A 23,240-nucleotide genomic window follows, 5' to 3' on the forward strand; every position below is an offset into this window, starting at 1 on the left:
ATGACAGTGCATTCTCTTGGCCTGGGAAGTCTCTGCTCCTCCTGCACGGCTTTTATACCCAGCCTCAGTGTTCCTTTCCCAACAGGCCCCCACCTCCTGGGTGGCACTGTCTATGGAAGGGAATGAGGACTGTTGTTTGGATTCTCATTAAGAGCCTTCCCCTGACCTCTCCACTCACCTGTCCATTCTCACTTGCTTGACTTTCTGACAGCTCATACGGGGGAGGCACAAAATACATTTTGGCTCTTGGGAATCCAGGAATGATGTTGCTGAGCTGAAATCCAAACATCACAAGCCAGCTTTTCACATCTAGGGCAGAAGCAAAAACAAAGACTTCTGAAATCACAGGAATGGGAGGGAGGCTGCCGTGGACCTCGCGAAAAGAACGAAATTAATTGGGTGGCTGGGTGTGAGATCTAAGAGATGAGGGTGGCATTACCTGGTGACTGGCTCTGGGAAAGATTCTGTAGGAAATATTGTATTTAGTTTTGTCCTATGTGTATTAGTGTTTTGCTTAACGCAAGCCCACAGAGGCCAGAGGAGGGTACCAGATCCCCCGGAACTGGAGTTTCAAATGGCTATGAGCCACCACATGAGTGCTGGGGGACAACACCTGGGTCATCTGCAAGAGCAGCAAGTGCTCTTAACTGCTAAGCCATCTTTCCTGCCCAGACCAGAGATTCCTTTTATGTGTCTAAGGAAGATGTCCCATCCATTGTGGCCATTGATAACTACCATGTTGATATTACAAAGGCCAGTTGTTAGAATGGACAGATCTGACTTCCAGTCCCCTTGCTGTGTGACCTTGGCTAGGTTTCTGTCTCTCTGTTAACCTCAAGTCCTTCAACTTTGAATTAAGACAATAATTGTTCCTACCTCATTGGGCTGATGTAAGGACCAGAGGAGAAAACATATGTAAAGTTAATATGAGTTTCATTTTAAGTAGTTCATATGAACTATTGTTTTAAAAGACTTATTTATTTATGTACTTTATGTTTATGGGTGCTTTATCGGCTTGTACATAACACACACCAGAAGAGGGAATCGGATCCCAAGGGACTACAGTTATAGGTGGCTGTGAGCCACCATGTGGTTGCTGGGAATTGAACTCAGGACCTCTGGAAGAGCAGTCAGTGCTCTTAACTGCTGAGCCATCTCTTCAGCCCCTCATACAAAATATTACAGGCCAGGAGGTGTGTCTGAAGCTGGAGGCAATGACCAAGCAGGGAGATGAGTGCTGACTATCATCATGGTGTGGGATATTTGGGCTGGGGCTCTGCACTGTCTGGCTCTCCAGGGAATGTCTTCTGAGTCGCACATGATAAACAGACTTTTAGTTCTTGAGCCCATTTCTTTAGACTTGTCCTTCAAAGAGCCCTCAAGAGACATGCACTATTACAGGCGAACATCCCAGCCACTGCATTTGGACACACTTATATCATGTGTCCCACAGGTCTTGTGGATGGTCCCAGTTTTCTGAGTACGACAACATGCCCTCAGGCTTTCTGACCTCCTTCCACTGTGATCCAGGGAGACCTGTACTCATCCCTCACTGCATTTCCATGTTCACCAGAACCATCAGGCTGGAGTAAAGAAGGACGGAGCTCCTTACGCTCCTCATTTCTATTCACAAAGGCACCCTGAGATCCGGCCTCACATCCTGGGCTTGCCTCTTTCCTGCTCCTTTCTACCTCTCGTAAGTTCTGAAATATTCCACTGGACCCCTGGAGTTCCAATCTGCCTTTAGTAAAGCTTGCTCTGTCTTCAGATTTTAATATCCCTTTTCCCTTCTCGCTATAATTCAAACTATCTCTTTCCATAGAGCACTAGTGTCCCTGCCTTTGCCTACAGCCTTTGGACCACAGCTGGCCTTGGGCTCCTCACCTGAATTCTGTGAATTGTACTGCCTCCATTTCTGACTCTGAATTAATTCTTAGTGATTTCATTAGACAAGTAGTTGCTCCTTCTAACACCTTGGCCCCTTAGTTCCCTGACCTCCTCTCACATCTGGACCTTGTCCCTGATAATTGTGGTGCTCCTGTTTGTCAGTTTCATACATACAAACCTCTGGTACAGCCTCAGCTCCTTATTATCCAACACCAAGGGCCTTCTAGCCATCCATCCCGAACTCCCTTTCTCTGTTTCTCAACTTCCTGCTCCGTTTCCTCTCCAAATCTGGCACCTATTACCTGACCAACCTCTGGACTCATTCCTTGGGGTGTATTTGAAGGCCCGCCGTCTGCTCTCACTTCATTGTGCTTGCTTGGTGAAATCATAGTCCTAATTAAATCTAATCCGCCATCTACTCCAGTCTGCATCTGTGCAGTTGAATGATGTTGGAGAAAACATCAACACCACACTGTCAGGTGTCTGCTGGAAATCCCTGACCATGAATGTCCAGGATACCTTCCAGCTGCCTGAAACCCCCTGCTTTCCTTTACTCCCTTTAGCTGTCCACTCACTCTCCTGCATCATCCCTGCATCTATCTTATCTCACCCACCCACCCATCCACCCATCCACCCATCTACCCATCCACCCATCCATCCATCCATCCATCCATCCATCCATCCACCCATCCACCCACCCACCCACCCACAATCCACCCATCCACCCATCCACCCATCCACCCCATCCACCCCACCCACCCACCCATCCATCCCATCCATCCCATCCACCCATCCACCCACCCACCCACCACCCACCCATCCACCATCCACCCATCCACCCATCCACCATCCACCCATCCACCCACCCACCCATCCACCCCCCACCCATCCATCCATCCATCCATCCATCAATCCATCCATCCATCAATCCATCCATCCATCATCTACTCTCATCCATCCATCCATCAATCCATCCATCCATCCATCCACCCACCCATCTACCATCTATCTTTGGAGACAGGGTCTCATATGTAGACCAGGCTGGACTGGAACTTGTGGCAATCCTCCTGCTTTCACCTCCTAAGTGCACGGTTAGGGGCATGGACCACCACACTTGGCTCTTTCCCCCTCCTATAAATGTTTGTTTTTCTTTGTTCATTTCTCCCCAAACCTCTACCATCTGCTTTCCCTTCCTCCCATCCGTGGTCAGCCTTGTTTCCTACTTTTCTGCAGAAACTGAGGCAGCCAGAGAAGGATTTCCTCCAGCGCTATCTCCTGTTTGCCTATAGTACTGTGGCTCAGCTTCTGCACCCAGGAGCACTGATTTTTTTTCCTATTCCACTACAATAGCTGTGGATGCTGAGCCCCCCACTGGTCACACAACTTTTCTTGTCAACTCAAGGCCATCACCCCAGCAATCTTTTCTTACCCCACAGTGGGGACTCACTCGCTCTTCTAATGGATTCATCCCACCAGCTCACCAAATGCTGTTAAACATCCTCCCGAAAACAGTCATTTTCTTATTCTTACTGCCCATTTCATATTCATCTTTACAGAAGCCTCTCAAGCTCATACTAACCTTCTGTGCTCATTGCCCCCCATTCTCCTCATTTTCTTTTGACCCCTGCTACTGTGCGGAAATCTCATCTGTCAAGGTCGTGAGTGATCTCAACATTGCCGAGCCCCATGCTGACATGTTCTTTTTGTGTGTGTGTCTGAACCTATCTGACAAGAGGGAGACTCTCTCCCTGACCCTGAATTACTATTATAACGTGTTGGAGGTGGAGCACACATGCCATGGCATGCATGTGGACATCAGAGGACAACTTTTCAGATTTTTTTCCTTCTATCTTTATGTGGGTTCAGGGATTGAACTCACCAGCCTTGAACGGTAAGCTCCTTGACCCATAGTGGCATCTCCCCAGCCATAGTCATCTAGCCTTGAGGGCTGATGCTGCCTCCAGGCTGATGCTGCTGACTCCAAAATGCACAGCCCTGCCTGGCCTTCTTCCAAGCTCAGCCCTTGTGCCTCTTGTCTATTTCTTTTATTTTCTTTCTTCCTTTCTTCCTTCCTTCCTTCCTTCCTTCCTTCCTTCCTTCCTTCCTTCCTTCCTTCTCTCTCTCTCTCTCTCTCTCTCTCTCTCTCTCTCTCTCTCTCTCTTTCTTTCTTTTGGAGCTGAGGATCGAACCCAGGGCCTTGGGCTTGCTACGCAAGCGCTCTGCCACTGAGCTAAATCCCCAGCCCCCTCTTGTCCATTTTGAAGTGTCCAAAACTAAATTCTTGTTCTGTCCCTTGCCTATCTCTTCCCCTCCAAACATTTGTACCTCCATCCTTCTACCCACCATCCCCAACTCCTTTCTTTTCTCACTCCCATATCAGGAAGTCCTCTCCCTGCCTTTCTTTTGTAACATTTGGAGTAAACCCACCATTTTTAGTTGCTTACCCAATTTAGTGGTCCCCAGGAGATTCAAAATGTTGGCAGCCATTGTCACTATCTAATTCCATGACACTTCAAACCCTCCAAGAACCCACATAGAGATTAGCAGTCAATCTGTATGCTCCTTCCCACAGTCCCTAAGCTGCCTTCAGCCTGGATCTGTCTGTGGTTCTGGACATTTCATACAAATGGATCATCACTGTGGGGTTCAACATAGAGTACATTTTTACTTTTTTTTCCAAGACAGGGTTTTTTTTTTTTTTTTTTTTTTTTTTTTTTTTTTTTTTTTTTTTAAGACAGGGTTTCTCTGCATAACAACTCTGACTGTTCTGGAACTTGCTCTGCCAACCAGGCTGGCCTTGAAGTCACCTGTCTCTGCCTCTTGGATGCTGAGATTAAAGGCATGCACTACCACCACCACCTGGCACATTTTTTACTCTTTATGACAGAATACTATCCCATTGTATGAATAGTTCAAGTCTGATCTATTCATTCATCAGCTGATAGATATTTGGCTGGTTCATACTTTTTTTTTTTTATTAAAATTTATTTACATTGGTGTTTTGCCCGCAGGTATATCTATATGAGGGCATCAGATCTCCTGGAACAGGAGTTACAGATAGCTGTGGGCTGCCATGTGGGTGCTGGGAATTGAACCCGGGTCCTCTGGAAGAACAGCTGGTGCTCTTAACCACTGAGCCATCTCTCCAGACCCATAATTTTTTTTTTTTTAAATACTACAAATAACACTGCTATGAATTTTCATGTGTGAATTTTGGTTTGAATACCTATTGTTTTGGTTTGGTTTGGTTTAACTGTGTGTCAAGGACCCACCATGTTAAAGTCCCCAGTGGGTATTACTGGGTGGTGGTGGCATCTTTTTTAAGTTTGGCCCTGTGTAGGTTCATACGTCATTGGGGTACGAGGCAGTTTTTTTGTGTGGCTCTTTGGGTTCTGTTTTTTTCCCCCTCCTTGAGACATGGTTTCAGGTATCCCAGTCTGGTCTTGCACCCATTATGTAGCTGAGAATGACCTTAAACTTCCTATCCTCCTGTCCCCACTTCTGATGTGCTGGGGTTACAGGCATGCACCATCTTACCTGTTTTCTGTGGTGTTGATTATGACCATAGGGCTTCATGTATGCTAGGCAAGCACTGTCCCTACTTAGCGACACCCCAACCCACCCTTAGAGGTCTTGAGAGGACTGTCAGAAAAGGGTCCAGCCTGCCCCTCTTCTGTCCTCTGAGATGTGAACACAGCCACACAACTGATTCTAGTATTGTCATCAGCCATGTTGTGAGGTAGCCCTCTCAGAAACAGAGCTGTCTGTTATCATTCCCCTCCAAATCGTGAGCTAAATGAACCCTTTTCACTTTAGACGTTTCATTACAGCTGACAAACTCCTCAGTTCCCTTGATTCCTGAAATTACTTACCATGGTGTGGATTCTTTGGAGCTTCATTTATAGTCTTTACTTTTATTTTAAAACAATATGAATGTATGTGTTGGCTTCTTGCCATGTCCACCACCTCCACCCTCCTGGCCCATTACCACGCCTGGACTTGAAGACTTCTAACTAGCTTCCCTGCTCCCAGTCTTTGGCCCACTTATCAGCACAGTAACCAGACGACTCCCCAAATATGGAGCAGATGAGGCCATTTCCTTGCTCAGAGCACTTAGAAGACATTTCTTAGTGGAAAAGCCAAGGTCATTAGAATGACCTTTAATGACCTGCCTCATGATCTCTCTGCTGTCTTCTTCCATTTTTCTTTGGTGTTTTGAGGCAGGGTCTCTCTCTCTCTTGTCTTAAACACATCATCTTCTGTCCCAGCCTCCTAAGTGCTGGTATTACAGGTAAGTACCGTCTTGCCTGGCTGTGCTTCTTCTGAAGCATGTTAGGTGTACACCCAACTCTGGATCATCATGGCAGCAAGCTCCTCTGCTCAGCATGCTCTTTCCTCAAAGTGTTTTCTGACTCTTTTATTTTCCAATGTCTTTCAAGTTTAGCTCAAGTGTAACTGAGGCTAATGCCACCCATTGTACTGAAGATGCATCCCTACCCAATCTTCAATGTCCAAGAATGCTTCACTGTGGTCAGGCTTCCCTTTAAATCAGTAATCAAGTTCTCACATGCAATGCTTTCTGGGAAATATTTATTCTTTGTTGTCAGTTTCCCTCACTCAGCATGTGTGCTCTACCGGGGAAGGAAATTTAAATGTTTATTTATTTACTTTTTTTTTTTTTTTTTTTTTTAACTTAGTGTCTCTCGCTGTAGTCCCGAATGTCCTGGAACCCCATATGTAAACTGGAATGGCCTCAAATTCATAGAGATCCTCTTGTCAATCTCTCCTGAACACTGAGATCCAAGGCATGTTCTACCACACTCAGTCCCTAAAAATTTATTTTATTCTCTGGTGTCTCCTACACAATGATGCTTGGTACAAACAGATACTCAGTAAGTACCTGTGGAATGAATGTATGAACTAGAACACTCCTGGCACAACATACCCTGTATAGCAAAAATGCAACAGAGAATTCCTCCATACCTGCCCAAGAAACATCTGTAGGGGGTCAGGTGCAACGCCTTCTTGTCCTGAGACTCTTGTGGGAATTTAATGTTGCTATTGACATTAATAAAGGCATAGAATAGTTCTCTCTGAGAAGCAATCTGACGCTATGGTCCATCTGTCATCTGTGGGGACACATGAATGGCTTGGGAACTACACGTGGGTGAGAGCGGAGTTCGGGGTCATATGAGGTCCTGTAGCTCAGTGGCAGAGTACTTGCCTAGCATACATGAGGCCTTGAGTTCCATTCCCAACATCACAAAAACAAAACAACATGAAATTCATTTAAGGATATTATTCTGCCTGGTGTGGTGGCACATCACTTCAATCCCAACATTGGAGAGGCAGAGGCAGGTAGTTTTCCATGACTCACCAGTTCCAGGCTGTACAGGGCTGCTAACCATGACACCCTGACCAAAAAAAAAAAAAAAAAAAAAAATGCTATTCACAAGAGCTAAGAAATGGGACCAGCCTAGATGTCCATTAACAAATGAATGAATAAAGAAAATGTGGTATTTGTACACAAAATGATTGTGTTGTAAAGAAATGTGAAATCAGGACATTTACAGGAAAATGGATAGAAATTCTCACGCTAAGTGAAATAAGTTGAATTAAGAAATATTCTACATTTTCTATCATATGGGAGTCCCCCCTCTTCTTTTTCCCCAAGACAGGCTTTCTCTGTGTAGTTTTGGTGCCTGTCCTGGATCTTGTTCTGTAGAGCAGGCTGGCGTTGAACTCTGCTCTGCCTCCTGAGTGCTGGGATTAAAGGCGTGTTCCACTGCTGCCTATTCTTATATATGTGTGTGTGTGTGTGCTTCAAGTATGGTGCTCATATTGCTTCTCAGAGAAGGTTCTTCCACGTCTTTGTGTCTAGTGTCAAAGTCAAGATTGGCCATGACGGGGCTGGAGAGACAGCTCAGCGGTTAAGAGCACTGACTGTTTTTCCAGTTCAGTTCCCAGCACCCACATGGCAGCTCACGACTGTCTGTAACTCCAAGATCTGACACCCTCTCACAGACATACATGTAGACAAAACACCAGTGCACATAAAATAAAAAAATTATTCAAAAAAAGATTGACCATGAGAAGGAAGGAAGGAATCCTAAGAAATATAGATATGTAGGTAGATAGATAGATAGGTAAGTAGATAGATAGATGATAGATAGAATAATAGATTAGATGTGATATAAAACCAGAAGGGGGGCTGATGTGGGGAAGAGAGGGACAGTGGTAGGGGGAGTATAGTATAGTTGGGGGGCATATAAGGACAAAGTATGTATGGAAATGCCATAGTGAAACCCATTGATTTGTATTTTAAAATACCAAATAAACAAATAAATAAAAATAAAAAGGAACATAGGTTTGAAATTGCTTTGAGAAGCACACTGGGGGTGCTGAGAAGGCTCAGATGGTAAATGCTTTCTTTGTAAAAATGAGGACCCGAGTTCAGGTCCCCAGTACCCACATAAAGTCCTGGGTGTGGTTGACATGCCTGTAGTCCTAGAGCTGAGGGAGCAGAGACAGGCAGGTCCCCAGGACTTGCTCCAGGCTCAGCGAGAGGCTCTGTCTCAAAACCTAAGGTGGAGAGAGACTAGGGAAGATACATTGCTCTTGGGTCTTCACACACATGTACACACACATGCATACAACACACACACACACACACACACACACACACACACACACACACACACACACAGAGAGAGAGAGAGAGAGAGAGAGCGCATAAATGCCTGTCTTTAGATTATCAGCAGCATGCCCACTGTGGCCAGGCAGGTGCTTGGTGCCACAGGACACAAGTTTGCAACTTTGGATATTTACAGCTACTTGCCATGATTTCTTATTTTCTACCACTTCCAGGTGTCACCTGCACTATTATTTACTTACTAATCTAACAAACAAGTGAGCCTTTTTTTTTTTTTAATTTGGGGAGATCCGTTTAGAAAAAGAACTCCCCATCACTGCCACACAGGGCAGAGGACTGACTTGCAAACGAAAAACTAACCGTAAAACTGAGAGAGAGGGCAAACCACGTGCTTTCCTGCAGACATCATTTAGGTTTCTGCCAGAGAGTGAGTCTCAGACCAGCTCTCTTGGCTGAGAGATGAGACATGTCAAAAGGGGGTTGCTACATGCCAGCACTAAGTGACAGAGCTCAGAGACCCTGGGAAGTGACTCAGCCCCCAGAGTGCTCATGGCACTGAGTCCCTCGTCTGTGTACCATATATATACACCTGCTCAAATTTCACCAGAGATGGACAGGACTCGTGGGGGAATCTCAGGCAGAGCATGCGGAGTCCTTGTCCCCACCACCCTCCTCCTCTTTCTTTGAGGGGCTCCCTCCCTACCCCATGCTCTCCTCGGTGAGCTCATCTCAGAGCAGAAAAGCTGTGGTTTTCAGGCAGACTTACTTATCTGGGGAGGGAATGCCTGCCAGAGCCTAGTGTCAGCCAGAGCACAACTGGAGGGGTTTGGGTCTCTCCTTCCACTAAGTGGGGTCTCGGGGATTGAACTCAGGTTGTCAGGCTTGTTAGCAAGCACCTCTACCCACTGAACCATCTTGCCTGCCCAAGACCAGGGATTTTAAAGAGCACTCTTGTGAACGGAGACTGTGAGGTTAGTTCCTTTTCCTTGTTTCTCCCTTTCCCTGCCAGCCTCCTTCCTTCGCTTCCTCTTCCTTCTCTTTCTTTCCTCCCTTCCATTCCTCTTCTTTCCCTCCCAGACCACCAACCTTCCTTCCTTCCTTCCTTCCTTCCTTCCTTCCTTCGTTCGTTCGTTCGTTCCTTCCTTCCTTCCTTCCTTCCTTCCTTCGTTCCTTCCTTCCTTCCTTCGTTCCTTCTTTCCTTCGTTCCTTCTTTCCTTCGTTCCTTCCTTCCTTCCTTCCTTCCTTCCTCAATCCTACGCTGGGATTATAAGTGTGTCCTGCCACATGGGCTCTGTCTGGTCTGAAGTTGCTGACATACTTTGCTTCTCATGGTAGACCTACGAGACCTCTATTTAAGACACACACCATCTCCGGGTCCCATCAGGAGCACTCAGGTCCTTCCAGTCCCTTTGGCAAGTGTGATGGGAGCTCCATGAGGTGAGTTTGCAGACTAAGGCTTAGAGATATTCATATAAGTCACACAGCAAGTGAGTGGGGAGGCCAGGATTGGTGTTTGGGAATGTTCTCCGACTCTGACATCAGAAGGAGGTGGCAGAGGACAGGTAGTGCTTGGGCTGGCACAGGTCCACTGTGTCCAAGATGGAGCAGTTCCCGCTGTGCCGATTTTCTCTGCCCCAGTGTTCTCGGATGAGCTCGGAGCTTTCCAAGAGTGGTTTTCAAACAGCAGGGGTTCTTTTGGATTCTGGAGGAAGGGGCTCTGGTTTTTGCGCTCCTCCTTACTATACATCTTTTTCCCCCCCTTTGATTTTTCCAGAGAGGATTTCTCTGTGTAGTTTTGGTGTTGGCCCTGGATCTCGCTCTGTAGACCAACTGGCCTTGAACTCACAGAGATCCACCTGGCTCTGCCTCCAGAGTGCTGGGATTAAAGGTGTGCGCCACCACCATCTGGCACATTTTTTTTTTATTTTTTATTTTTATTTTTATTTATTTTTTTTTGGCTTTTCAAGACAGGATTTCTCTGTGTGGGCCTGGCTGTCCTGTCCTGACTGCATCTTAATTGCCTCTTCCACTTAGGTTTTGAGTAGCAGCTCCAACCCCTCTGTGAGTCTCCTACGTGGCAAATTAAGGCTGATTTAGACAGGGCATGCAGGTGAGCCAGGGTTAGACCTGCTGTTCTCTGCTGAGCCCACTCTCCAAGGGTCGGCTGGTGGGAGCAGGTGGCTGCAGGTGTGGTCCTGCCTGGCCTGGCTGCTCTCCCAGCTCCCTTCCTGAGCTGCCACTGCAGCCTCTGTGAGGCTGCCCTTTATTTCAGACTCTCTCTAATTGTTTCTGGATTCAATTTGGCTGGACTTGGTTCAAATTGATTTGATTCCCACTTATTCAGGCTCCATGAAGCCCTGAGATTAGGAAAGCCATCTTGCTGTTCAGAAAACCTTGATAATCTCATTTTTCTTTTTTCTTTTTTTTCCAGGGAACATAGCTGAGGGTCTTGGTGCGTCTGTGAATGGTTTCATTTGGGCCTCAGTTAGCAGCAGGTATCTATGCAGCCTGTTCTCTTCATTCACTTTTGGCTGATTAATTTCTAAGAAGTCCAGTGCTAAGCAAGGCTGTGTGAAGCATATATGTGTGGGACAGGATTTGTTCCTCCGATCCCCAAGCTGAGACAGATGTGCTCTGCCTCCACCATCGCTGGGCTTCGTCTTAAGCATGCTTCTCCTCTCTCCTCCGATACAAATGTCACCGCTCAGCAAGGCTCTCTAAGTAAAGGGGTACTTCCTGTCACTCTCCCTTGTCCTGTTTTGTCTTCACAGCACTCAGCATTACAAGTGTGTGTGTGTGTGTGTGTGTGTGTGTGTGTGTGTGTGTGTAGGGCTTCCCAAGTGATACTTTAAGTGGAAATAGTAATGAGTTGGGGCCAAAGTCCTGCCAAGCAATGGGGAAGAGAAGAAGGTTTGGCAGGGCATCAGAGCAGGCAGCTCTTGGTGAGACCTAGGGAGGAGCCATCCTAGCCATGGCTCCTGGCTGCAAAAGGTTCCGGCTGCTTTGCTTGGATGTGTCTGTGACCCTGGAAGTCAACAGCAGCCTTGTGAGGCCCCAAGCAGCCCTGTGGTCAGGCAGCTCTGGCTTCCTTTCCCATTTTGGGGGATGGACAAATGATCACTTGAGAGTGAGTGCCTCTATGGTCATGGCTAAGAGCTACGGGTCTCTTGGAACTTGGGAAGCCCTGGTCTTGGGTTTCTTTTATTACCCTTCTATAGAATGCATGGCCAGATGTGATCACCCTTGCCTGCTTGCTAGAAGTTGGCCCTATTGGCCCTGACCCATCGGCATCTCTCCACACATCCCGATTTCTGTGTTTTCTATCTCCCTGAGGACAAGCACTGTGTCCTGCTACTGACTGTCTATGTCTACTACACCCAAGATCTCCAGCATCTTTTCTGGATGGGTGGATGAGTGGAGGGATGCTTGGACAGAGGCCTGGGCAGGGAACCTCATTTCACCACCTCCTTGCTTATCCTATGAGGCAGATCATCTTCTCCCCACCGTGCCCCCTTACACGCCCCTCTGCAAGCTGCTTGTGTCCTGTGGACTTTGGTTTATAGGTCTTTCAGCCTTAGTCAGCGTAGGTCACGTTCCTTCTTCAGGCTCTGTTTGACACAGGCCCTTCCTTTTGTGCCGTATCTTCAAAATATGAACACACACACACACACACACACACACACACACACACACACACACCCTCTCTCTCCCTCCCTCTCTCTGTCTCTGTCTGCCTCTCTCTCTTTCTCTCTCTCTCTCTCTCTCTCTCTCTCTCTCAGTATACACATTTACTTGTTTGGCTTACCCACTGCTGCATCCTAAGAATCTCACAGGTGCTACTACATGGATGGTTTTTGGGTTAATGCTGAGCAGGCATCTCTGTGGGAGCAGAGACTTCCTTCTGCCTGGGTCGCTGCTCGCTCTCTGTGTATGTATTTCATAGGGAAACCTCTGGAGGTCAGGCACAGGGGCTTAGGCATCTGTGCTAACTCAGTGCTTTGCTAGTAATGATAACATTGACACAGGGAGATGTCAGGCCAGGGCTTTACCTAGAAGGAAGCACACTTACCTCTCACTGTCTCTCCACGGGGTCCCCTTCACAGAGAAGGAAACTCCCCAGAGAGACGGGGTCACTAGCCTTAGGCCTTTTGGTTTACTAACCAGAGAGAGAGAGAGAGAGAGAGAGAGAGAGAGAGAGAATTTGAACTGTGTATTTCTGATCTAGGCCTCTCTGTCAGCCAACTCCTGCTGGGGTAGGAAAGGCTCTCGGAAAAGTCATTTCAATGGAACAGACGTGAAGTGGTCCGCAAATGCCCCAGAACACCTGTCTCTCTGTCCCTCCGCTTTCCCGGACATGATCCTGCAGTGCCCTGGATTGCCAGCACTAGAGCTGACCATCAAGGGTAAGGCCCTCCCCCCACATGCCCAGCAGTCTCCTGGGACAGCCCCCTCACGGGCAGTGACTGCCGTACCCGGACAGCAAGGTCTCACCTGTCACGTAGTTCTTCAAATCCAGCTCATTGCTGAGCGGATTGTTGTTCTTGAACATGTACAGGTTGAAGGGGGCCGGCTCCTTGCCCACATTTCTCCACATGGTGTAGTCAGGGGATGTCCACCGCCCTGCCAGCACGTCGTAATCACGCTGGGTAAAGTGGACAAGCTTGGTGAGGGGGTCATAGAGGCCTCCGTGGAAGCCAATGACCGTCTGAAAGTCAGGGTTGGAGTCAAAGTAAATCTCCCCATAGGCTGTGTACTGCAGCTGCTTGATCATGAGGCCGTTGATGCTGAACACAGCCAGAGGCGTCCCGGTGTTATCCGAGGCGACATAGTACTCCTCTCCACTGCTGCTCTCCATGGCAAAGAGGTGGCCCTGGAGGTCATAGTAGAGTGAGGTGATCTCAGAGTTGGAATGGTTGTAGACGTGGGTGACACGCGTGGGGTTGTGGAGGTCGGAGTAGAAGTATTGCAGATGGTGGCCAAGGTTGGTCTTGTAGGAAGCCCGTCGGCCCACGCCATCATAGCGGTACTGTACGCTCCACCCACTGGCCTTGTTGTATGCTCTCGTCAGCAGGCCCTTGGAATTGTATTCAAAGATGTCAGACCCTCGCTGGCACAGATAGCCATCATCATCAATTTTGTACTGCACGTCTCCCAGCCTGGTGATGCGGTCACGGAGGTCATAGCGTAAGGGCATGAGGCGAGCACTGTTTCCTGGGTTTAGCAGGTGCAGGTTCCCATTGAGGTCGTAACTGTAGCGCCAGGTAGGCCGGTCATTGACTGCCACACTCTGGAGCTGGCCATCCCCATCATAGTCATAGGTGTACTTGGTGGTGTTGGCATAGGGCCCCAATTTCAGTTCCCTCTTGATGACCCTGCCCATGCTGTCATATTGTACTGTCATCCAGTACATGAGGGACCGGAACATCTCATACTGCACTTCCTTGATGCGCCCATGGGTGTCAAAGTGCTTGCTGAGTGTCATGACAGCAGTGGTGATGATCTGGTTGATGTCATAGTAGATGACCCCAAACTTGCCAAAGTGTTCCACCTTGCCTGAAATCTCATCATAGCGGTAGAGGTCCACAGGAAGGGGAGTCTCACTTATGACAGGTTTGATGCTGGCGATGCGGAAGCTGTTGTCGTGATAGGTGTAGTCAAACCTGGCGTTGATCATGCCTTCCTCGGAGAACCTGTAAATCTGCTTGTCCACAAGGGGCCCAACCTTGCGGTACCTGATGGTACAGGAGAAGCCCCCGCTTTGGAGATTGACCATCTTCAGAACGCCAGTCGTCTCATCATACCCAAAGGTGACGGCTGTGCTGTCGTAGACGATCTCCGATAACTTGGAGAGTTTGCCATACTTGTAGAACACCTGGCGCCCAGTGCCCAGGAAAGATGTCTTTAGGATGCGGCCGTCGTCGCTGTAGTCAAAGATGACGGAGGCATTGCTTTCAGGTGGGTTGTAAATGTTTCGGATGTAGCCAATGGAGGTGTGTGTGGACATGCTGTGCCGGGCGACACTGGGCATAGTGACCGCGTGCAGGCGCTCAGAGGAGTCATACTCGAATATGTACTGACGTTGGCTCTGCAGCAGGAGGACCATGGACTGGGAAGGAAATAGGAACAGATGAGTTCACTCTTTTTGACCATGCACCCAAATGGTAGAATTAATCCCATTTCCCTATGGGTCAATTCAAAAGCCACGGAGGGTAGAGAACTTTCCCCCCTTATTTTTATTCTTTCTTTTTCTTTTCTCTCCCTCCCTCCTTCCTTCCCTCCCTCACTCCTTCCCTCCCTCCCTTCCTCCTACCCACCCTCCCTCCCTCCCTCTCATCCTCCCTCCCTCCCTCCTTTCCTTCCTTCTGAGACAGAGTTCTTATCATGTAGCCCTGGCTAGCTTAGAACTCACTATGTAGACCAGGCTGACCTGCAATCCACAGAAATCCACCTGCATCCATCTGCCTCCCAAGCACTGGAACTTTAGGTGTGTACCACCACGCTTGATAGTGTGTGGGGCTTTGACCAAAGACTAAAGAGGCTCATATGGTACTGACGGTTCATGGTGGTAGCTCAGAGCAAACCTTAATAAGGGTCTTGTGAAAAGATATACTGACTCAGTGGGCCTACGCAGGACCTGAGAGCCTACACTTGTGCTCCCACTGCAAAGATGATACAACTTTGCCTGTAGTGATTGTGAGGGGCTGGAGGGCTGGCAGAAAGCATGGGGTTTGTCCCCAGGTTCAATGATAAGAACTCCATTTAGAGCTGACCTGCTATTGGCCGTGCTGGAGAGAAGTGTGCATGCAGTTTTTACTGCCTTTGATAAAATTCAGAAGCACATCTTCCCTTGAGAAACTGTGAGAAAATGAAATGCCCCACAATCAGTGACCCTGGGAAGGACTAGCCTCAGCCAGAGGTAGCTGGGAGACTCCTGCCTCCCAGACAGCCATTCCAGGCCACTATAGCAGAGTAAGAACAGCACTAGGAAAGGGCTCTTTCTATAGAGCTAACTACTCTGTATATAAGTTACACATGTGAGTATGTGTTCATGTGCGCATGTGTATGCATGTGTATGCATTTCACCATGGAGGCCAGAGGTTGACATTGACTGTCTTCTTCAATTGCTCTCTACTATGTATATATGTATATATGTATGTATGTATGTATGTATGTATATATGTATGTATGTATTTTTGAGACAGAATCTCACTATGTAGCCCTGGCTGGCTTAGAACTCACAGAGATCTGCCTGTACCTTTCTTGCAGGGGCCGGGACTAAAGGTATGCTCTGCCTTGTGTGGCAGCATTTTACTTTTGGAAACAGGGTCTCTCTCACTGAACCTAAATTTACCATTTTGGCTAGGCTGTCTGGCCAGCAAACTCCCAAGAGTTTCCTGTCTCCATCCTCACTCCCCCAGCATTGGGATTCCAAGTGTGCACCACCATGCCTGATTCTGGGGATTTACACGGGAGTGGCAAACACTTTTACCCACTGGGCCGTCTCCCCAGCTCCTGTGAGTTATGTGTGTAATGTGTTGGTGAGAAAGGAAAACTCATGGAGCAAAAGAAAGGACCTGCCCAGGGACTAAATGGTCAGGGCAGCATTTCACGGTCTCAGGTCTCAGCAAGTGCTCTTAAGGGGCCTCTTTATTCTGTTCCTCCACTAGGACCTTTCTCCGGCAAGGAGCCCCAGGTCGGTACCGACAGACACAGGGGACTATGCAGACGATCTGCTGGCTGCTTTGGCCAAAGTGAAGGTGTACCTGTGTGTACTCTAGTTTCCGGCAGACTTCCCTCCCCTAGCGGGTTAATTTAGGGCAAGCAGAAGAGACTCAGCAAGTTCCTAATTCAGAAGTAATGCTTTGTCTGGCGGTCAGTGGATGGTTCTGTGCCATTCAGCATCACTGCCTTTTTTGTTTTCTTAATTAAATCAAACAATCCATCCTTTTTGTCATTACTGGCTGTCTAGCATCTTTTTCTTCTTCTTTCAATGGTAATAGCACTGAGCAATGAATAACAGTTTCCTGTGGGCTCTTTCTCCCCATCGATGCTGGGGGACCATGAGGGGAGCCCTGTGGAGTTAGTAAAGACGATAAGATGACTTATGGCTAGGTATCTCAGGCTGGCTGGGAGAGGGCGGTAATGGGAGTGGGAAGTAGGAGCAGAGGCCCTGCTGATGGGATGTGTGGCATGGTCACCCACCTTGTCAAGATAGGAATAGCTCCAGACTTTCCCGTCGGCGAACATGCGAGACACAATCCGACCCTGCTTGTCAATGTCTGTCCTCTCGCTCATGGCCCCACGCTGAAGGCCGGCCAAGCGCCCATTGAAGAAGTAGGAGACATTGACGGCTGCCAGCCCGCTGCTGGGGAGCCACAGGAAGGGGCGGCCCACCTGGTCGTAGATGATTCTCAGGGTGAATTTCCGGTGGTCGTCATAGATCTTCTCTGTCCGGATGTTCCGGTCATAATCAATGGACAGGAGATTCCTCCCATGGACCTGGGGAAACACAAGGGTCCCGTTTGAAAGGCATATACCAGGCTGCTGTGGAGGATCCAGCTGGGATGACCAAGGCAGAAATGTGTGGAGGATGAAGAAACATGATACTCCATTTATGTTTTCAGCTTTGGCATTTCTGTACACATAGGAAATGGTAAGGTTTGTAGAGTGCTTTGGGACTGGAGTGAGGCTGCTTTGGGTCAAATGTGGCTGCTGGGAGCAGTATGGGAGTCTGTGCACCACACATTTACAAAGGCTGCCATCACATCCTGGAAAGTATGCATGGTGAGACCGTGCAGTTTACAGAGCACACAGCTGTGTATCACAGCCCTGACTCAAGGCTTTTGAGTCTTACCAGTCTACCCTAGGAATAAGACTACATATATATATTTTCAGAGCTGAGGACCGAACCCAGGACCTTGTGCTTGCTAGGCAAGTGCTCTACCACTGAGCTAAATCCCCAACCCCTTATATTTTTATCCACAATATAATCCTTTTTTTTTTTTTTTTGGCATATCTTCAGCCACCAAATCTAATAATCTTTAAGAGTAGGTACCGTGAAATATTGTGTGAAGGTGGCTAAAAGGGGTACAGAGGGCTCATCAACCCACATTTTACAAAGATCTGGGAATATAAAATTAAAAAAAAAAACTATAAAATTCCAATAGGAAGTCTTTTTCTTTTAGATATCTAGAGGAAAATCTCGCCATTGCAAGACGCTGTTGAGGAGACCTTGGCAGGGTTGTGAATTCTAACAAAGGGAAAAAAAGTGATTTACTTAGATTTGAAAGGAACAGGGGAACACGTCCAGACATAATTTAATATTTATTTGGAAGTTGATCTGATCAGAGGAGAAGGATTGTCTCAAAAGGCAGAGCTGGGAGACTAGACTCTGGTTAGGGGCAAAGGAGAGGGACTCTTGGGACCCCTGAGCCCGGCGTGCACGGCTGTAAGGGAATGAAATGAAGCTGGCTCAGCCCAGACTCTTACAACATAATTTACTGCAACTCCACACGTCCCTGGGGTGGCTGCCGAAAGCCGGGGAGACATAAACACGCAGAAGAAGAGTCGGTAGCTGTCTGCTGCCTCCTCACCTGACCCTCCTAATGCAGCCGCACTTAACTAAGACGGCGGTGACGACGACGACGACGACCGTAATGCTGATAAGATGCACAGGTGCTGAGCGCAGACAGGGGTGAGGTCAGAGACTTCGGCTCCGTTAGTGCTCACCAAGACCACTTGACACAGGAAGAAACCCCGAGACTGCATACACGGGTTCAGAGTCACACAGTAGGGGCCATGAGACGGCTCACAGGTAAAAGTGCTTGCTGTGCAAGTATAAGGATCTGAGTTCAGATCCCCTGCACCCACATCAAAAGCTCAGTGTGACCACGTGCGCCTGTTACCTCAGTGCTGTGGGGGTGAAGGTAGGAAAAGGAATGGGGCTTGCTGGATGCCCCCTAAGCTCCAGTGTCAGTGACAGACCCTGTCTGAAGAAAAAATGGTGGAGAATGACAGCAGGGTGTCCTCTTGTGGTCTCCATGCTTGGGCACAGGTGAACACATGAATCTCTCTCTCTCTCTCTCTCTCTCTTTCACACACACACACACACACACACACACACACACACACACACACACAAACCACACAGCAGTGAAGCAAGTGTTGGTCTGAACTCAGGCTTGACTTATCCAGCCAGCTCCTTTGCCATTTCAGCAGCTTCCCGGCTCCCTGAGTTGACGCCCACCAAGTGCCTGGTGATGTGTAAGAGGCCGAGGGGCTAGGGAAGCATTGTGTCAGCCCTGGGGGATTTTGTTTTGCAACTTGTGGGGAGATTGAGAATAAAACGTTAGCACTACAGGGCCCTGCATTCCAGGGAAAAGCTCCGTGTTTAGGCAAAGAACTGCATTTTCCAGCTTCCTTTGGGGGTAGGAGACGCCTACAGAGAGGAAGTGGGAGCTGCTGGCTGTATATTTGAGGAGCTGTCCTTGGAAGAAAGCTGGCTCGCTGAAAAACTGCAGCTTTTGCTCTTCCCACATTCCACTTTTTCCTGGGTAAGATGTGGACACAATGACTGGCACCTAAGAACCCACATGGTGACTATGAGGTGACTTGTTTTTCGACAGTTTCCTACCGTAGTTGAGGCTTGTCTGGAACTCACTTATATAACTCATATGGCAGCTCATGCTATAAACTCAGACTTTTAGCAAACCTTCTGCCTGAGTCTCCCAGTTCTGCGATCACAGGTATGAGCCACCACGAGGTGCTTTATGGGGCTGGAACCTCTAAGATGGTGGCTCAAACAGGAGAAAATAGCCAAGACCCTAGCTAGTCAGTCACCCACATATTCATGAATGGGTTGTTTTATCACAAGAAATATAAACCTGTATCTTACATAAACTTTTGTTACTTCTTTTAGCTTTGTTTCATCTTATTTTATATGTATGGGAGTTTTGTCTGCATGTATAGCTGTGCACCATGTGTGTGCAGTACCTGTGAAGGCCAGAAGAGGGTGCTGGATCTCCTGGGATGGGAATTATGAGCGGCCATGCAGGTGCTGGGAACTGAGTCCAGGTCTTCCGGAAGAGCAGCCAGTGCTCTTAACCACTGACTGGGCTATCTCTCCAGCCCCAAGCCTGTGTTACTTATAATTTCTGTCACTAGTATTGGAAAGTAATGTACAATCTCCTAATATTTTAATTGGTACTGTGTTGATACTTTCTATATCATTTCTGTATTATTTTAATCTTTACAATTTCTGTAGAACTCTTTTTTCTGCCTCTTCCCTCACACTCTCTCTCTACCCCTCACCCCCATGTGTAGGAACATATATATGAAAGCTAGATATCAATATTGGGTGAGACAGGGTCCCTCAGGGTCTCACTGCCTCTGCCTTCCCAGCACTGGGATTCCAGGTTGCATCGAGGCACCCAGCTTTTACGTGGGTGCTGGTGGTCAAATTCAGGTGCTCACACTTGACAGGTAAATATGAGCCATCCCTGCAGTCCCTAGAAACACGGTGGTGACTAAGCACTGTGAGGGGTCGCTTCCACAGCTGCACAGGAGGATTAAACTCAGGAGATGTCCCAGGCCTTGCTGTTTCCATGAAATCCTCCCCACGAGGGGAAGACTAGATGTGTGAGCCAGAGTGTAGACCAGACAGTGAACCCAGGGATGGAGACAGGGACTAAGGTGAGAGGAACTTAAAAGGAAGAGGGTCTAGAAGCCAAAGTGAGAGGGAGGCTTTTCTTTTTTTTCTTTTCTTTTCTCTCCTTTCCTTCCCTTCCCTTCCCGTCCCTTTCCCCTTCCTTCCTTCCTTCCTTCCTTCCTTCCTTCCTTCCTTCCTTCCTTCCTTCCTTTCTTTCTTTTTTAACATCCAAAACTTAATGCTGTCAGAATTCTTGGGAAACTTGTTACAAGTCAGTTATCATTTCAGAGCAAACACTCAGGAGGGTACACATGACTCCCTAGCTCACCCAGGACCCACGAAAGGCATTTGGAAAATGGCTGGTTGGTGTTGGCAAATGTGAGATTTCTATTAAAAGCCCAGCCCTTCTCATAATTAAATGTAATAAATTCACTGAAAGCCCCACCAAAGAGTTCAGGCCAGTTGTGTAATCTAATCAAAAATATTTAATTCTAAGGGCAGTGTCTATGAGGAGGGTGCTGGGGCTGTATGATGTGAGCCAATGGAGGGTCCACCAGGCGTGCTCGATTTTCTGGGGGTGCCTGCCCCCCGGTTTAGAGTGTGCAGGGGCTTTAATTTAGCCACACTGTTCTCTTATTCCAAATTAAATTACCCGACTCGCAATATTTAAATTAACCTTGAGGCTTCCTGGAGAACATAAAAGTTATTTTGAATTATTTTCACTGCCAGGATCAGCACAATTCCCTTCTCAGCCGGCTCGGCAGGCATTCAGCGATAGAGAAACCAATTTTTAAATTAATACAATTTTGTGTTTGTAAGGAAGCCATTATTTTTAATTATCGGGCGTTTTCCTCAGCCTAGCTTCCCCAGTTAATAAAACTCAGCTATTTAGCAAGGTTTTTATTTTTGCAGAGGGCAGATTTTGGGAAATAGTTTCCCCTCTGGGATTTCCCCCCAGCGTGTTTTGATCTCACCGAGTGCATGCCTGTCACAGGAAGGCTCATAAAAAACACTGAGAAAAGGAAACACTGTCGTCAAAATGGCCCTGCTGGGCCCATCTCAGGCGACTCTAACTCAGCTCTAGGGGCAACAGGAGCCTGTGATCTGAGAAACACAAAGGAGGAAATTACATTGTGCGAGCCCCCTCCCAGGAAATGGAACTGTAACACAGCAGGACAGATTTCAGCTAGACACACAGAAGAACCCTTTGCCCATTTTGGCTCCGAGGATGGGAAACCCAAGGAGATGAACGAGGGATGTTGTGAGAGTCTCGGTGTTTAAAAGCAGATAGGCCTGCCTTTGAGTTTAGTTATTCACTTACCCAAAGGGAAAGCCTAGCTAGGTGACATTCTCACTCCCTTTCTGGGTCAGTCCTTGGGGACTTAAAAGCATCCATCCCCAGATGCCACTGAATAAGACCCAGCACCACATGGGGATCAGCGTTTGTGCAGACAAAACAACTTGGTATAAATTTAATATTAGCTTAAATAATGCATCATTAGAGGGGGAGCCTCTGTAAACACATTAAATAATGGATTCCCCGAGCAAACATTACTTTTGGATGACTGGCTCTTTTGGGTGATGATGGGGAAAAGGGAAAGATTAAAATCTTGAGTCATGGTTTGACACGGATTCATTGCAAAGCCACATCGTCACTGACAGTACCTCCGTTTCCCATCTGTGGTAACCTGCAAGGTCCTGGGGAACAGGTCCTTTCTCTTAAAATTCCATGTCCCTGGGGCTATGTGTGAGGATGGAGGTTGGAATGGGATGAATGTATGAGCCCTGTCAACTCTGATCATCTAAAGTGCTATTATGGAAAATCAAGACTAGAAAATGTGACTTAGGTCATCAGTGAGCATCAAACATCTGAAGGGCTTTGCTCCAAAGAATAGTCATTCTAGAAGGCTCTCCCAATCTAGAACTAAGGCAGAGGTAGAAGGGAGTGACTTTTCATAACATCAGCTCATCCCATTCATTCATTCATTCATTCACCCATATGGTTTTTACCAAACATCTATTTGTGTGCTTGCTACTGTGGTAGGCACTGAGACAGAGCCAGCTAACTTTCAGGGAGACATCAGTAGAGACAGGTGAAATCTGAACGAGAATCAAGGCAGTAATGAGGGTGAACATCAGCAGGTAAGCACAGAACCGGGACCTGGAGCCAGCACAGGGGCTGACCAAAAAGTTCCCAGAGGATGTGCAGAGACCAAAGGACAAGCAAGACTTGGATAGGAAGGCTACCCCTCAGCAATCCTCTGCATCGTCGCTAGTTACACCTGTGGAGGCTGGCTGAGCTGCAAAGATCCTCACCATAGCCAAGGCGGCTCTGGCCTCCGCAGCTCCCCTCAGATGCTCTACTCCATACCGTTTTTGTTTCTGCTTGGGATTCAGGGAATCCTGCCTCCACTGATTCAGGGCCCTTGAACACGCAAGGGCCTTAGCACAGCGGGCTTTTCTTCCACCCCAGGGCCAGAAAATCCCAACACTTATTCCTCATTCGGTTTTCAGCTCAAATGTCATTTTCTCACAGTAGCTTATCTCAAGTATTACCAGTCTTGACCGAGGCTTTTCTTCAGAGCATCTCGCCACAGTTTCTTCATATGACATTTATTCTATCATTGCTTGTGTTGCTTTGCTAACACATAAGGTGTGTGTGTGTGTGTGTGTGTGTGTGTGTGTGTGTGTGTGCACATATGTTTAATACTTCTCCCCATACCATCCAAAATAGTAAATTCTTGCTTGTGTATATATATGTGTGCCTGTGATCCTAGCACTTGGGAGGTCCAAACCGTAGGACTGGCAGTTTGAAGCCAGCCTGGGCTGCATATCGAGACCCTGTCTTAAAAACAACAATAAGCCGGGTGGTGGTGGTACACGCCTTTAATCTCAGCACTTGGGAAGCAGAGGCAGGCCGATCTTTGTGAGTTCGAGGCCAGCCTGGTCTACTGAGTGAGATCCAGGAAAGGCTCCAAAGCTACACAGAGAAACCCTGTCTCGGGGGGAAAAAAAAAAGCAAGAAATGACCTGCCTTTGACACTTGTGGGCACA

At 47.7% G+C, this 23,240-nt stretch overlaps 1 protein-coding gene across 13 annotated transcripts in view; it reads right to left on the minus strand.

Annotated features, from left to right (window-relative positions):
• The window catches only part of Tenm2 (teneurin transmembrane protein 2), a 1,224,381-nt gene that overhangs the window by 3,493 nt on the left and 1,197,648 nt on the right, over positions 1-23,240 (minus strand). For all 13 annotated transcript variants that reach the window (XM_036195999.1, XM_036196007.1, XM_036196006.1 and 10 more), the window contains 3 exons: positions 16,742-17,038; positions 13,031-14,645; positions 179-309 (listed from right to left, as the gene is read on the minus strand). In XM_036195999.1, coding sequence (XP_036051892.1) covers positions 179-309; positions 13,031-14,645; positions 16,742-17,038 — 2,043 coding nt within the window. The remainder of the gene's footprint in view (positions 1-178; positions 310-13,030; positions 14,646-16,741; positions 17,039-23,240) is intronic.

Source organism: Onychomys torridus, chromosome 8 (genome assembly GCF_903995425.1).
Source record: "Onychomys torridus chromosome 8, mOncTor1.1, whole genome shotgun sequence".
NCBI classification, from domain to species: Eukaryota; Metazoa; Chordata; class Mammalia; order Rodentia; family Cricetidae; genus Onychomys; species Onychomys torridus.